The sequence below is a fragment of the Antrostomus carolinensis genome, unplaced genomic scaffold (genome assembly GCF_000700745.2).
Source record: "Antrostomus carolinensis isolate BGI_N321 unplaced genomic scaffold, ASM70074v2 scaffold15107, whole genome shotgun sequence".
Lineage (NCBI taxonomy): Eukaryota > Metazoa > Chordata > Aves > Caprimulgiformes > Caprimulgidae > Antrostomus > Antrostomus carolinensis.
This window is the reverse complement of record NW_010328217.1, coordinates 1838-18832: the sequence shown is the minus strand read 5'-3', so window position 1 is coordinate 18832 and position 16995 is coordinate 1838. Positions and strand designations below refer to the sequence as shown.

Below are 16995 nucleotides of genomic sequence, written 5' to 3'. Positions count from 1 at the left end.
ATTCTCAGACAGTAACCTCAGCCAGTTTCATCAAACTTCAGTTTGTTGGCTTTTTGGAGGAAATGGGTTTTTACCTTCTCCAGCACACAGAGAAAGAACAAGACAGAAAATTGAGAGATTAATTTTCTCCACTCTCTCATTATATTTTGTCCCCCATCCTTTTATATTATTTAGGCCATATATTTTATAATCCATTTCTTTAATACTTTTTGGAAGTAAATCAACCACACTTTCAAAAAGCACCTTCAGAAACAAAATCCTTACTGTCTGTGAGATATAAGCATCTAATGGTACCTGTGGAGATGGACACCAAACCCGTGCTCCTCTGTCCATCTGCCAAGGCTGGCAGGGTCACTGTGATCCAGAAGACACTGAACTCCATTAGCATTGTACCCCAGCTGATAAACCCAACCCCACCACAAGTCCTCACCGACAGCAGTCCCTGGACTGCAAGATGAGTAGAGGTTAAACACTCATTATTTTATATTTAGAAGGGAGAGGAAATTGCAAAGTCACACTTGACTGCTGGAGGAGGACGGTGGGAGACTAGAAAACCTGAAGGAACCTGAGGGAACAGTTCATGCTCTGCACACAACCAACATTGTGCCATGAAAACAATCCAGCTCTGTGACGGACACAGTTCACTTGAAGCAGAACAAAAGCAGTTGTCAGCTTTGTGAGCTTATCTGCCACCATCCCCTTTCAATCACTCAGAGCTGAGAAACCAGCAGCGTATGAAGCAACTCCTGTTCCAGAGGAAGTGGTAAATTTAGTCACTGGGTTTTTTTTTTTAAGACACTTCTGCATTTTCAACAGAAATTACTAAGTCTTAAACCTTGTAAAGCAATGCTGTGAGGCAGATAATCCCCTCCGGAGCACAGCCTGCCTCAGGGCAGCAATACAGTCAATCTTAACTAGACCAGGAGAATAAAATAAGTGCAAATGCCTCAGTGAGCTACAGGCTCAGAGCTGAATTTCAAAAGATACAGTCACCTGGAGACAAAGGAGCTGCACAGAAGCCAGACCATGCTGATACCTCTGTTAAGTGTGTTTCATTTCTCCACTAGTCATTATAAACACTGAATTTTATAGGCTGAGCAACTCAGCTCCAGCATGACATGCAGGCCTGTGTAGTTTCATGGCTTTAAAAAGTGATTTGCTTTTAATTTCTCCTCCTAAGATCTGGCTCAGCAGATTTTTGCTTCACTTTCTACATGCAGCCTTCCACCCAGCATGCTAAGCACTGCACTGCGAGACGTCTTTGTACAAATCTGAAAAGGTAACTCCAAATAATTCTGGTCATTTGCCTTTGGAAAACTATGACCCACTAAACAGACAATACAAAAAAAGACATTCGGGTTAATTGCTCTGGATTAAATGCCAGGCAGACAGAACTAAGAGTCAGCAGGATAAAATTGTTCATCCTCCAAAATCATCACCTCAAGGGAACAACTCCCCTGAAAGAAGCCCAGATGAATCTTCACATCCAGATCTTCAGAACTCCAGCTCTTCATCTGTCAACTTTAATAAACATTCAGTTAAGACAAACTCTTCCTCTTTTAAGGCTATAAAATATCAGTGCAGGGTTTTCCTGCCCTCTCTGAGTTAATTCCCTTAATATCTCTTTTTTAATCACTGCTAATGAGCATCAAACCAAAGAATCAGTTTTTCTTTTTTTTATTATTATTATTATTTCTAGCAGACAATTTACATAAAGTTCCCCTTTTAAGTTAGTGATTCATAACTTCCTGCAATAAACTACTTAAGGAGCAGCTTTGGTAAAGAATGGAATGAAACAACCAACCAAAAAAAAAAAAACCAACCAAAAAAAAAAGAACAATCACAGCTGATTTTGAAACCAACACAATTCACCAAATTTAGATTCAAAAGAAAATCTGCCAAGCTGTATTTTCTCAGTGTTTCCAAATATTCCACCTTCCTCCTCCCTTTTCAGGTTTGTGCAGATGTGGGAGCTGCATTCTGTCAAGCAGTTTGTCCTGCTAGATCACGGAAATCCATCTTTACATGATTCGTAGACCTTGAATAGAAGACTCTAAGGTCTTAAAAGAGAAAAAATCTCAATCACAATCTGCTACAGGACCCTGTGTTAAATAATTCAGTGTAAATGCTGCTGTTAAGAGAAAAAAAAAGAGTAAAAACTCTGAATTCTTGAGATTAGGTTCACATTCAAGAGCCAGAGACCACTACAATCATTCATTCTGAGCTCATGTATATACAGACCAATGATTCCACCCCCTTTCCCTGAAACTGCATTAAAGCAGCTTATATATCACCTCCATGTCTGATTTGTCTCCTGTCCCCACCAGAACTTTCTGAAACTGTAAAATACTATAAAACTACTCTTCTCCTAAAGGGCAGTGTGCAGCTCTCAGCAGCCTGGGGGGTCCAGCAGAGAATTCTGTTGGCCAGTCCTCAGCAAACCAAGAATTATTAAATCCTTTTAGCGTTTTCAATACAGTGCTGACTGTATTTCCTAACTGTTTGAGGTAACTTCTTAGTATTTTGATAAGTTAATTCTGCAGAAAGATAGTGAGCAGAGTCCAAAGGGATGGGAGCAAGAAGAGGCAGCGGGCTTTGTCGAACCAATGATGGTTCCAGACTGATTGTGGCTGAGGTAGAGGCTGGAAAAGGAAAGAATTAGTGGGATTCCTACAGGGGCATTAAGTGATTCCATTAAAAATTTAAGTCTGGATTAGCATCATCTGCTAAAGAAAGTATATCTGCGTTTATGTTGGATCTGGGATCTGTCTTCCTTACAGAGTTCACTAACGGTCTTGAATATTCCAGTCTGGATTTCCTACTGCTAATAAAACCTGAGCCCCAGAAGTTGATGCTAGAGATCAAAAAAACAAAAACCAACCCCAAAACCAAAACCCACCACTGCACTTAGTTCACATAAACATGGTAGTAAAAGCAAACCTTGAAATCCCAGATGGTCATTGCTCCGTCAATGCCGGTGGTGCAGAATTTACGACAATCTCGTTTGTCTATCTCATAAATAGACACTTGGCTGAAAACAGAGAGGGATAGCTGTAACACAGACACTCATTCCAGAGAGCCAAACAAGCTGGGAAATCTGGGTTGAATTCAACTCCTGCTCTCTCAAAGGGAGACACGAGTATAGCAGAGCTTATGCTAGATTTTTGGTACAATGCTTCAGAAAAATAAGCAAAGAAAAAGGATGCTGAAAGCTCTTGCTGGCTGTAGCCTAAACATTTTCCTTGGATAAAGATAAATTGCTTCAGAAATATTTGTATCCCCTGGGCTTACATAGTTTTTAAAATGCAAGGATATTTCACTTGATAAACCTGAATCAATCCTTTTGATGAATAAATTCACCTGGAAATAACACCTGAACTAGGAAGCTGGCATACAAATTCCTGTTTCAGGTGAAATTTGCTGACTGGATTTTTGCACCGTGCTACCAACCTCTTGTGAGTGATCTACATATTTGATAAGATAAACTGTGCTCAAGTTACTGAACACATTAAACGTGCAAACACCAGTACCAGGCATGCCATGTTAATGATTAACAGCTTCCATATTAAGTCCCAGAAATAGACAGCTGTATGGGGAAGGCAAAAATGGAAACAGGAGACCAGCGACACCCATCTGGTACAGCAAATCTGAGCTCTCCAAGGTTTGCAAAGTGGAGAGCATTCCTTCCCCTCATCCTGGCAGCCAAGACACTCACGTTATACTGTTTTGGTGCAGTGTCTCCAGGGTAGTGTTACGATCTTCTGTAGTGGCTCTTTTATCCATGTTTCGGAAACGCTCCATAGCGGAAATATTGCGTTGGATGCTCTGTTTTGGAATGTCTAGTTTGGAAACGAAGGTCAGTAAGCCACGGTCATCACAGTTAAAGAGCATGGGGCAGCAGTCATGGCCCTACAACCAGATATCATGAAAGCATGTCAAGAAACATAATCAACAGAAGCACCATTTCTTTTTTCTGATGCTGTTAATTTCAAAAACGCAAGGACAGACACTAGGGCAGAGGTTGCTTATTATTAACTTCATAATGTATGGTGTTTCTCCCTGCCCAAAACACAACAACACTCTACAAGGAGAAAATAACAGACACTTACAGCTGCCACCACACTGTTCTCCGAGACAAACGACACACTCAGGAGTGGGAGGAACTCTGTTTTCAGCTGTGAAACCCTGAATACAAGAACATTTGTTAGAGGGTTTCATTGAAACCTCTCATTTTTAGTTCCAACAAAAAAATAAGAGACTGTTCCCACACAAGGATTATTGGAAAAGAAGTCACCGTAGCTCAGTTGTCCTGAGGTGACACCAGAAGGTTCTAATTTATAATAAACATTTTTAATCTAATGAAAGTGTCCTGGAAGATCTAGAACAAACATGAAGTATTCCAGGTGACAGGCTGCAGTTACCTAGTATTGTGTATAAACAGTGGCAAGAGTTTAAAAATAATATCTCCAAAAATGGTTCAAATTGATGAAGCTATTAACTTCATCTGTATATAAAAAAACACTTCAAGTTTTAGTGCTTGACATCACCTTTTCAGGAGGAAAAAGCCTGTATGTTCAATTAAGTCAACTTTTGTGATTTTATAACAAATGAGAAAAGAATTCTAGAAAACTTTATACTCAATGATATCTCCAGCCAGGTACTTATAGAGCTGTAGCCATCAGAACTGTAATTCCAAATGAAGGACAGCAATGCCTGGATGATCCACCAGAGATCTCAGCTATCAAACCATACAGGGAATCTTTTCCTTCTCAGTTAGAAAGCCACAGACACTGAAAAGTTCTTCAGATCAAGATGGAGAGCAGAAGAAAGAACTGTTATTAAACTACTTTGTTGGACTGGAAGATGTGAAACCTTTCAGCAGTGGCTGGAGTTCAACATTTCATGAAACAACTTATCTGCAGATCCTGCTTGGGGACAGGGTCTTAGTAGTTATGGGGTGAACATGTTTCTGTAGGTCTCTTGGATCCATTTACAAATAAATATTGTTTCCCCAGTCACTAGAGCAGAACATATTTTTTTTTCTAATGCTTCCCCCTTCAAAGTAAATGAATGTACCCTCACTGAAGAGCTCTTACAAGAAATTTAAATTATATAATCTAAAATTCAACAAATCTACTTGATTTATATAGGCCTCAAAGAGACTCCTGGAACCTACAGTAAAATTGTCAAAACAGCAGTCACAGCTTTCCTCTTGTTGCTGCAAGCACAATTTCCACGTGCTGCTTCCTTCTAGTGTCACACAGCTGATAACTAACAGAAAGAGCATACTTACATCATGTTTTTTGAGGCATCAGCAACTGACACGGTACTATCGTGACTGACCCAGGCTAGGCGGTTACCGCTGGCAGAAAAACTGACACTATGCACCCATCCACCACTTCCAGCACCCCCAAATTCTGACATCAGCTGCCCAAAAGGCATTTTGGAGCCCCATGGTGTACTGGCTGGTTTTTCATCCACTTCTTTAATGTAAGCAGAAAATACCCTGCAAATAAAAAAGATTTCAGCATGAACAAAGACAGGAAAAACTTTTTGGGAGCTGCATATACAATTCACATCGGAAATAAATAGGTGCATTCTAATTCTACCAAAATATATACCAATTCTGCTAAGATACTATATTATCTTTAACCAACAAGCCCCTAGTGGCTGGGAGGTGTCAGAGTACAGAGAGAAAGCAATAGTACAAAGGGAAATGCATCCAGGGTTGTCAGAAATGCCATGTCTTGTATTTCTCTCCTTTTCTTCCAGAAGATGGCACAAAAACACACACTGTCACTGTATTTCCTACTGTGCTAAGATTTCCCTTTCATCCTTTTTATTCATCTGGACCCTGTTGGAGCAGGTCCAGAGGAGGTCACAAAGATGATGAGAGGGATGGAACAGCTCTGCTAGGAGGAAAGGCTGAGAAAGTTGGGGTGGTTCAGCCTGGAGAAGAGAAGGCTCTGGGGAGACCTTACTGTGACCTTTCAATACTTGAAGGGGGCTGTAAGAAGTATGGGGACAAACATTTTAGCAGGACCTGTAACAATGGGACAAGGGGTGATGGTTTTAAACTAAAAGAGGGGAGATTTAGACTGGATGTAAGGAATAAAATTTTTACAATGAAGGTGTTGAAACCCTGGCAGAGGTTGCCCAGAGAGGTGGTAGATGCCCCAACCCTGGAAACATTCAAGGTCAGGTTGGACGGGACTCTGAGCAACTGGATCTGGTTGAAGATGTCCCTGCTCACTGCAGGGGGGTTGGACTAGATGGCCTTGAAAGGTCCCTTCCAACCCAAACCATTCCATGATTTTATGATCCTTTTGCAGTGCTAATAACTCAGAGTCAATTCTTCAGTTGGAGAAAATCCACATATTGCACTGTATAATCAGAAGTTAATACAAACACCTACAAAATTACCCACTTTTTAACAACATTCACTTTTTAGTAGGATTTCAAAGAAAGAAAAATGATATTCAAATGCCAGCAAAGGGGCTTTGAGCCACCTTATTTTGGCTCCTTACTAAAAGAACGCCTTGAAAACCTGAAATACCACAATGTTTTAATAGTTTTTTTTTTCCCCAGCACTACAATTTTCAAGATATGTTTAAATAGAAAACCTCCCCCTTTCACGAAATTCCTTCTGCATGATTCAGACATGCCACAATATGGTGTTCTTGACTGTTACCATGGAAGTTACTGGTACGTCACAAACATAGGATTAGAATCCATTGAACAGGAGGAGCAACTGAGTTAACACCACACTACTACCCAAGAAACACTCCAGTGTAAATGAAAAACCATGATCAAATATTCATGGTTGCAGTCAAACACAAAAAGGAATTATTTTACAGTGAATTTTTTAGGAAATGTTGTTCCCCTCTCCCTCTTCTTTTAAATCTTTTACACATGTAGGGTATGCATTTCAAAAGGTGCCTATTTTCAGCTTATTCAAATAAAGCTGATAATTTGGAACATGAAGGGTTTAACTGCAGCTATATTAGGTAGAGATTTTCAGAGAATTAAGTATGAATTTATATTTGGCTCTATCAGTTTCAGTATAATCTAACGATAATCCTTCATCAAACTTAATTTTATAGAGACATCTAAAAGAACAGTTTTCTTAATGTATGGAAATAGGACAAGATGTTGAATGCAACAGCCTTTGACACAAGGCAGAAAAATCATTCCTAAGGAGTGGAAAACCTTGAAGAGGACTGGTTTTTTTTTTAAAAAAAAAAAGTCTGCTCCCTTACTAAAGTCTCCTTCTCTTTTAAAAGCAAAACCATCTCAGCTTGAAGGCCCCAGCCTTCAAAGAACATTGGGAAATTACTTTCATTCCCACAGCAACACTGTTCCAGCCAGAATATAAAATTCACATCTATGCAGTGCTGTTAGCTACATATATATATATATTTATATATATTTCTAAAGACAAATGTAAGGGGATCTCATCTAGGCCAGCCACCAAAAAAACTCTGCTGAATACCTATCAACTTGGAGCCTCTTCTGCCCTCCATTCTTTTTCCAAAATGTCTCCCACTTAGCTGCTTATTAGTTGGCAGTGGCTCTGGCAGATCCATTTCATAATTTTCTTCAGAACCACCTATCAGAACAGATGCATATTTCAGGCCCAGACAACTTTATTACCTTTAATATGTAACTGAACATTCCCTAGAACTAGAATTCTAGAGACCTGTATTCATCATTTACCAAAGAGAATATTTTTTCATGGCTTTGGGGAAGAAATAGAAACATAAACCCAGTACCAATCTCCATCTAATCTCCATTACTTTTCCTTTCTTCCTTTAATGTTTCTACATGGAGACTTCTATTATAAAAGCAGCAAAATTATTAAATGATTCATCCTAAAGTAAAGAAGAGCAGAAAAATTCACAAATGTTTTAAATCAAGATCTGGTTTGTTTTGTGTTTTTTTTGTTTTGGTTTTGGGGGTTAGTTTTGTTTTGTTTTTTTCCAAAATATACCCCATTTTAGGAGCAATAAGATGCAAAACAGAATGAGTTTTCTGATGGGAAACAAAAGACTAAGCAAGTCTTCTAGAGAGTGCTCCTAGGAAATTGACTGAACAACATCCCAAACCCCATACTGAACAGAAAATAATTCAAGTGTAACTTCTCTATCAAAACAGGAAAGAGGAGACAGGGATGCAATGTGCACAGCAAGCACTGAACAAAGCTTGGAGTCAAAAGAGCTGGAGTCCAAAGTAACATACATATATATATCTCTATCTATCTATCTATCTATCTATCTATCTATCTATCTATCTATCTTTATCAGTTGACCTAATGTCAGAGTCCTGAGATGCTTTATGAACACACATGACAATATTTCCACATGTCAAAAGCAGCTCCTTCTGGAAGATGAATGAGCACGTTTTACATCATATGTTTTGGTGAAAGGAAGTGAACATGTATAGTTTATCTAATTAAAACTGGAGATAAGGCAAGGAAGGGAGACAACTCTCTCCTTCTTCCCAGCTTCCATTTAACGCCTCTCCTTACATAAAAAGGTATCAAAGGATTGAATTTAGATGCATGGGTTTCATTCTGGAATAAGGAATGTAATAGTTGGTCCCACCTCCCCCTCCCACTCCTTCTTAGTCATTTTTAGTACACACTTTGAAGCTTAAAAATTGCCCTATTACATAAAGAATTTAAGAAAAGAAGCTTTCATTATTATTCAAAGTATAAGTGATTAAGTAAAATATGAATTAAAGTCAGCCACTCTGCAGACAGTTCCCTATGCAGACTTCATTGCAGTGACCCCAATCACTCAGTAGAGAGCAGCTCTCAGGATCTGTCCCTCATGGAGTCATTTCACAATCAGTTTGAAAGACCACGCCACCCATCTCACACACCAATTTGTTTTTTATCAGCCTTTTTTTCAATGCTCTTCAAGAACATGTTTTGTTGCATTGAGTTTCAGATGGATCAATTCCTTGACCCTGCTCACCAGAGGGCTTCAAAAAAGTTCAGGCTAGCACAGGCAAAGGGGAGAGAACAAGTGACTCAGGGAAGAGAAAGATGAGATACCAACTTTGGAAGTGCCAAGTCAATCTGAATTTTGGAACTGCACCATTAGGATATTGCTTTTTAAACTCTAACTAGCAGTGCTGGGTGTTCTACAAGACACCACCTGCTAGTCTAATTTCAGACTAACAACTAGATCTCAGCACTCAGTGCATATAGAATCATAGAATGGTTTGGATTGGAAGGGACCTTAAAGCTCATCCAGTCCCAACCCCCCTGCCAGCAGCAGGGACACCTTCCACTAGACCAGGTTGCTCAAAGCCTCATCCAACCTGGCCTTGAACACTTCCAGGGAGGAGCAGCCACAGCTTCTCTGGGCAACCTGGGCCAGTGTCTGACCACCCTCACAGTGAAGAACTTCTATACCTAATATATTCCTAATATATATGTAGTAGTGCTACTTCTGTGCACTGCTAGTAAAGAAACCCACCAGTTCAATGAATTCAGGTGTGTCCTTTGGGAGACACACGTTAATAGTCCAAAGTCTGCAGGCAGCAGCACCAAAGTCTAAGTTTCTCAAGCTGGATAGTTTATTTTGGTAACAACAACAGTATGCAATGAGCCATCTTCTGATGCACGAGCAACATGCTCATGCTACCGACTGACTCGAACCAGGAATCCCAATTCATTCGTAGACGCTTTATTTTCTCTCACCTGCACTTGAAGTCACAGGATCCAGCAGCCAGCAAAACATTGTTGGGGTGCCAGTCCAGGCTAAGGACAGTAGAACGAATGGGCTTTTTAATGTGTTTGCTCACCCACCTAAATGAAAAAAAAAAAAGAGATAAAGTTTATATGAAGATATTTTACCGGATTCCCTCAAACCCATGAAATACTCCTCAAAAAGATCACCCCTCACCAATGATTAAACACATCAGTTTTGCAAGAAAACTCACATTATGCCCAAATCTTTCACATTCCCCTGTACAGTCTGTGAACTTTACACAGTTATCTTAATTAAAATTTTAAAGATTATTTAAAAATTCACATTAAAATGTATCTCTTCAGCTGAATCCTATTCCCCTTCTCACTCATCAGACTGAACCCCTTCACGTGAATTCTGCACAGTAATTGCCTGGTCCCTCACATCCTATGACCAAGAGCTCAGCTCTGACGGTGATATTAAGCTAAGAGGCACTATTTTCTTAGATCACTAAGAACACTTCCTCTCCAGCTCCTTCCAATGAGTTTTACAGCCATCTCTCTTGCTTATCAACTTTTCTACTGTTTAATAATACAATAACTATAAAATGCAACAAGTAAATGGTGATGATATGACTCGTGTACACATCTCAATTATTTGAAGTACAGTGAAACAGCACAACAGTGATGTTGAATACATCGATATTAGCCCAAATATGTCTCAGCAGATTTAGTTTGTTTGAACTATTTACAAAATAGTAATGAAATCTGTTATTCACTTGATGGCCTTTGGGATGATGTTGCTTTTTCTCTGAATTTACTTCCATCAGGCACAAGCAGTTTAAGGATCACATTAAATTATTTGTCTTCAACATATGGGGGTTTTGATTTTTCTGCAGGCAAGTGAGGCAGAGAAAACATGAAGAACTCAATATGTTAGAAAGCCTAAAAGTCCAAAGCAATCTTTAAAATTTCTTTTGCAGATGGTATCATTGTTTACCATCTCCACATGGAAGACTGCACACAGAACAGCAGGCAGACACACCTGGGTTTTTACACGTTTATGCAACCCAAAGTAATAGATACTCAACGTACTGATTTCACCTACAGGTGATCAGGTAAATGTAGCTCCAACATGTACAGCTACAAATGTAGACCCATTAAAGGTCAGAAGAACTAAGTTTAGATGCCAAAGGGAAAAAGAACAATGTTAATGATGGAAATATTTGTGATAGTCCTGTCTGAAATCTATAAACTGTGACAAGACTATATGACAGAAGACAGAACAGGTGGATGACAAGATGGAACATCCTCTAATAGATCACCCAGGAGGTAAGTGATAGAATTGAATTCTTTAATGACAAGAAATGGCCCAAAATAATCTATATGGAAGAAAGACTCAAGTCAAGGTTTCTTCATTCGTTCTGGAAGGAGGTGAGGGAAGGAAACTTTTCTCTTTTTTCAACCATACGATTGTGGTAAAGAAATTTTTACTCTGTAGAAATTCTTGCACTTTCAGAAAAGCAACATATGTTTATGGCAGTCAGCTGGAACTCATCCATGCCAACGCATATAATGTGAACACAGGCTAAGTCAAAGGCCTTTAGGTGCTACAGCAGAGTAGTAAAAGAGGGAGCCTGTTCCCTAACATGTAAAAAACCCATGGAAGAACTGAGGAGGCCTATCCCTCTACATTTCATAGAATCAAAGAATGGTTTGGATTGGAAGGGACCTTAAAGCTCATCCAGTTCCAACCCCCCTGCCAGCAGCAGGGACACCTTCCACTAGACCAGGTTGCTCAAAGCCTCATCCAGCCTGGCCTTGAACACTTCCAGGGAGGAGCAGCCACAGCTTCTCTGGGCAACCTGTTCCAGTGTCTGACCACCCTCACAGTGAAGAACTTCTTCCTAATATCTAATCTAAACCTCCCCTCTTTCAGTTTAAACCCATTTCCCCTTGTTTTGTCATTAGCTGCCCTTATGAAAAGTCCTTCCCCAGCTTTCTTGTAGCCCCTTCAGGTATTGGAAGGCCGCTATAAGATCTCCCCGGAGCCTTCTGAAGATTTTAGGAATTAGGAAAATAGTAACCTATTTACCATCACTAAACTTCAGGCTTTAGCTTTCCCATGCAGACCTGAGGGGTATAAATGGAAATTAAACTCAAATAAGCTCACCAGTCATTTTCAGATTCAAAGTAGCACACAGATATAAGCCGAGCTCCACTTCCCACGGCAAATTTATTCTCCAAGGGAGACCATTTCACAAAGGTGGCTGCACGGTTAATTCTCAGGATGACCAGGGTGGGTTTCCACACACCGTCCTTCTGACTCCAGACGTAGGCGTTACGGTCTGCACCGCAAGTTACAATGCGATCGCTTTTGGGAGCCCAGTCAATACCTGCAATTGAGAGTTTACATTGAGAAACTTTCCCCCTTTATACTGTTTGCTTTACAGAAAGCCAGAAAAGAGACAATCTCACAGTCTCCTACCACAGTGATTGCTGTTATGTTAGTATTCCCCTTGCTCGTTTATTCTCCAGACACCGTTTTCAGCTGTTAGGGATAACAGTTTGTCCCTCGAGCTTTCATTAAAATTGTAGATCCTAAATTTCCAGATTTCACAGAGAATTTTCCCACTATAGAAGCTGGTTCTGATGGCTGGTCAACAGGTGGAGCTCTGCAGACTGGCTAATGCCTGTCTGCCCGCAGACTTTAAACCACTGACTTCTGCAAGACACTCGTTTCAACAGCTGAAACCCAGCAATTCTGAAACTAGGCACAAACCTCTAACACAGTTCCCTGCTTGCTGCCAGACCACAGTCATGATCTAAAAATTTAGATAGCAGGGGTTTTTTTTGTTAGAAGTTATCAGTCTTTATGTGCAGATACAATCCTTACATTTTTTTCTGTACCTATTTAAGCTGTGCCATGTGAAAGAAACATTTACCAAGCAAAAATAATAAATTCAAAGAATAAAACGAAGCCTTTGATAAGTCTGCCATTGTTTCTTTCCCCTCCTATGCAATGAAGGATGTTTTCAACTGGAAAGCTCAAGGAAACATTATTTTTCACCTTTTCTTTAGCATCCCTCTTTGAGATGTAGAGTGCAATCCTTAATTCTCCCACCACAAAATTATATTTCAACAGTATTTCATGACTGTGTTCTGTATTCAGAACCCCCCAGTTCAAGAAGGACAGGGAACTGCTGGAGAGAGTCCAGCGTAGAGCCACCAAGATGATGAAGGGAGTGGAGCATCTCCCTTATGAGGAAAGGCTGAGGGAGCTGGGGCTCTTTAGCTTGGAGAAGAGGAGGCTGAGGGGTGACCTCATTAATGTTTATAAATATGTAAAGGGTGAATGTCAGGAGGATGGAGCCAGGCTCTTCTCAGTGATGCCCAATGGTAGGACAAGGGGCAATGGGTGTGAGCTGGAACACAGGAGGTTCTGCTTAAACTTGAGAAGAAACTTCTTTCCAGTGAGGGTGCCAGAGCCCTGGGACAGGCTGCCCAGGGAGGGTGTGGAGTCTCCTTCTCTGGAGACATTCAAGACCCGCCTGGACGCCTTCCTGTGTGATCTCATTTAGGTTCCTGCTCTGGCAGGGGGATTGGACTGGATGATCTTTTGAGGTCCCTTCCAATCCCTAATATTCTGTGATTCTTAAGCACACAAATGGTAACAGTCATGGAAAGAATTTGAACTAATTTTACCATATTCATATATGGTCTGCTTCAAAATAGGCTTATGCTTAAAAAATTTCATTTGGAAGAGGTTGATAGTCTGAAACCATGGTTACAAGAGTCAGTCTAGCACTGCCTTTGAAAGGGGAACCATTCTGCCTCTCTTTCCTTCACTTGCCCACCACCTCCCTCGCACCAGCACCGGTGTTCTTCTGACCCACAGCAAGTTGAGCTTTTTAGCAGAAAACTAAGCCAGCAAGAAAGAGTGCTCTTCCTGCAAGTGAACAGAAGCAGCTCTTCACAAATCTCTGAATCAAGACACAGAAAGCAAGACCTTGTCCCTGCTGATCAGAAGGAGCAGCAGCAGTTGAATCACTCCTGTCACAGCAACAAGCGGTTTGATCAGGCTATCTCCTGTGTCTAACCACACTTTAAATCTACTCTGTATGACAACCACAGCATTTAGTATTCCAAAGGTATACGCTATGCAGGAAAGCAAGAGAGAGCTCTTTTCCCAACTCATGAATTTTTGGTTTCTAACACGAACAGGTAAAAGAAAAATGCAGAGAAATGTCTTTGGGGAACAGCACGTCATTTGTAGATTCAGTCCAAGTGACTCTTCACAAAAGAGCACGTACAGTTGTGCTCTCTGACAGCAAGAATCAGATAAATTGAAAAAAGCTCCTGCAAAACGCTGCTGGGCAGATACTTTTGCCCATTAGTGAGTTGAGAACAGCATAAAGGATATTGCTAAAGTATTAATTACTTTCATTTCCTTAAAGAATAAAGCCCTTAGAAAAATATCACCAGGAAAAAAAATAGGAATATAAGAGATGACTGCAGGACACTCACTTTTTAAAAATAACACCTTGTGACTCATCGTGGCAGCTCTTCTCACATTTCCATTGTGGAGCTACAGATACTCTGGGCCTGCAGTAACATCTGCTCACTGACAGTCTGTCATAATTTCAGCACTGACCACTTCAAGTGTTTACACAGTCCCTAAAAAAGGGTATTTATTGCTCTCAGAAACCACAAACCAACACAAGAGTTGTCGGTTTGATGAAGTTTTAATACTAGCACTTGAAAGGGAGCAGCATGTATCACCAGAAGAATTTGACACAAAACCAGATTACTTCAGTAGACTGAAAATTTATTCTCCTTGTGTCATTATGGATGAAAAATAAGCAACAGATAAGAAAGAAAGGTTCAGTTACTCTACTGAAATGCCTGGAAATGAAATAGGGCTTTTCTTCCCAACCTTCACTGCAGGCAGTCCAGAAAAATGCTGCAAAACTCTCCATAAGTGGGAACACCAAGCTATAAAAAGATCTCTTTACTCAACACTTGCAGATCTCCTGTTCAGATTCTCAACTGGGGAAAACAGGGGGTGGACAAACTTAGTGTTTGGCAAAGAACAATCTTCTCTTACCTGTAATATGTCCATTGTGTTCCTTTAGCTCATGAGCCTTTACCCACTGGTTCCCACTCTTCTTGTAGATGTGGACTTCATGATTGTTAGGGCTAATGGCAATCTCTGGAAGAAGAAATGAAACAATCCAATAGTACAGAAGATTTTTTTAATACCAAATGCTTTATTTGGAAAAGACTTTCCAATCTAAATCCTGTCTTCTCAAAATTCAGAGCATTACATGTGTTTTGTAAACAAAGGGTCAACATCCCTTGATAATTTGGAATAATTGTGGTTATAACATGGTCATGAGTATAGTGCACAGAAAGACAACGCATTTGGAACATAACAATCCACATTACAGTGAAAAACTAGGCTATTAAAAGAAAGGGTTGGTTTGGGGTAAGGGAATAGAGGGTAAAAAAGGGTAAGGGCCAGGTCATTCTCATGAAATACTGACCAAGAGGCAAGCTTTCTGGAACACCAGTAAGACCAGATCTGCTCATATGCCAGAGTTCCAGTCATGGGTTTAGAAAAAAATCAGATTTAGAAGACGCACACTTTTTGGGTCTTAAGTAGAACATTTAACATGTAGCACTATGTATTTAACCAAACCTCCCCTAAACGTGATCCAGAACATTACAAGATCACAAACAGACACAAAGAGAAAATAGCAATTGGAAAAAAAACATAAAAAGAGGAAATATTAAGCCCAACATATTACTTACGAGTGCGGTCTCTGTTCCACGCATGGCAGGTGATTGGCTCTAGTAAAAACTGATGCAGAGACATTCCGAGTTAAAGAGATTCCTATGTTGTAAAAATTGAAAAAGCTGAAAGGCGTAAAATTGAAAACAAAACACTTCAAAATTAGATAGTTGTTAAATCAAAATCAACCTTCAATATTTACAGCAAGGTTGTTTCAGTCCAGTATTCCAAGCTACTTACAGAAGATCACAGCTTACTTAGTAAATAAGTGAAATAAGTTTGCCATACGTCCCGATATCTTCAGTAGGTTGATGAATTTTAACTGTGCTGCTTGTTATAGCTCATTGCCACTGCCCCAAAAGCCACATGCATGTGCTTCTTACACATCCCCACAGCTGAGAGAGCAGGTTCTTCAGAAATCTAACAAACCTAACAGTTTTACTATGGAAATAGAATAGTTGGGGGGAAAAAAAAACAAAACAAAAACCAATCCTAGGGACATATCTGTGAATTGATTCAAAATCTTGACATGTCTCAAGGCTCACAGGCAGCACTGCAATAAAATCTTTTTCTATTTTCTTTTTTATATATGTACATCAGGAGGTTAAATTGCTGTGTCCAGAATATTGATATATATAACTGTAATCTGCTGATGTATTATTTGATAAAACCATTTATATGTATCCTAGGGAAAAATTATTATGATCAGTAATTAACTAATTACTAATTTCTTCAAATTAATCCCAGCACTTAACTGTTTTATAGCTGGGCTTTTGCCCCTGTGAGATTCAAATACTAAAAGAGATAATAAAAAGTTGAATCATTCTAGATTGTATTTTAATTTGGTTTAAAAAAAAGCTAGACACCTCCTTTTTAATTTAACTAATAACTGCTACAAGAGGCAGCGCCCAAATGAAGGTGCACTGACCCACAATTGCAAAGTTGTTTAAAATATTATGTCATATTCTATGTCCTGTGTTAATCAAGGGCAGCATAAATGGATGGAAGATAACATCATAGAAACTCAAGGTCACCTGTGGTAATTAAAACATGAATAGTTCAATACATACAACTGGGATCTGTCAATTCTTTCCAGATATTCCACTAATTTTCACAGCAATTTCTCCTTGGCTGATGGATCCAAGTCTTTTTTACCCCTCCATATACATCTAAAAAGAAGTGTCTCTGTGATGTCATTCCAAGACATCCACACCCATTATAGCCTGAAATTACAACATACCCAAGTATGGCCATGTTAGCAGAGGGTGGAGGCTCCAGGACAAGGTAGGAATTTGGAAGCAAACAGGAAATGAATGGCAGTCCAAGAGAAACTCAGGAGTCAATGAAAGAGGAGCACATTCTTACGGAGTTTAGCAGTTCCTATCACACCACCAGTCTATCAAACGTGCTGGAAACGCTGAATCCTGGAGCAGAGATGATCCAGGACTTTGCCAATGGAAATAATGGAGGAGACTTTTAATTTTTTTCCTTTTTTTTCTTTTTT

The 16995-nt window shown here is 39.8% G+C and overlaps 1 protein-coding gene across 1 annotated transcript; it reads right to left on the bottom strand.

Moving 5' to 3' along the window:
- Positions 1–1661: 1661 nt before the first annotated feature.
- On the bottom strand, positions 1662–15595 carry LOC104528241 (actin-related protein 2/3 complex subunit 1A). Its single transcript, XM_010172183.1, has 9 exons — positions 15512–15595; positions 14805–14909; positions 11871–12093; positions 9710–9817; positions 5294–5506; positions 4110–4185; positions 3716–3909; positions 2941–3031; positions 1662–2060 (listed from the first exon to the last, which is right to left on the bottom strand). Exons 1-9 carry the CDS (start codon positions 15573–15575, stop codon positions 2022–2024), a joined length of 1113 nt encoding a protein of 370 aa, XP_010170485.1. The 5' UTR covers positions 15576–15595; the 3' UTR covers positions 1662–2021.
- Between the last annotated feature and the right edge of the window lie 1400 nt (positions 15596–16995).

Coding starts and splice junctions, on each gene's coding strand:
- LOC104528241 (XM_010172183.1), bottom strand. CDS start 15,575: ATGTCTCTGCATCAGTTTTTACTAGAGCCAATCACCTGCCATGCGTGG. Junction 9,818..11,870: donor TTTGAATCTGAAAATGACTG/GTGAGCTTATTT, acceptor TTTTTCATTTAG/GTGGGTGAGCAAACACATTA. Junction 5,507..9,709: donor TCCTGTGACTTCAAGTGCAG/GTGAGAGAAAAT, acceptor TTTTATTTGCAG/GGTATTTTCTGCTTACATTA.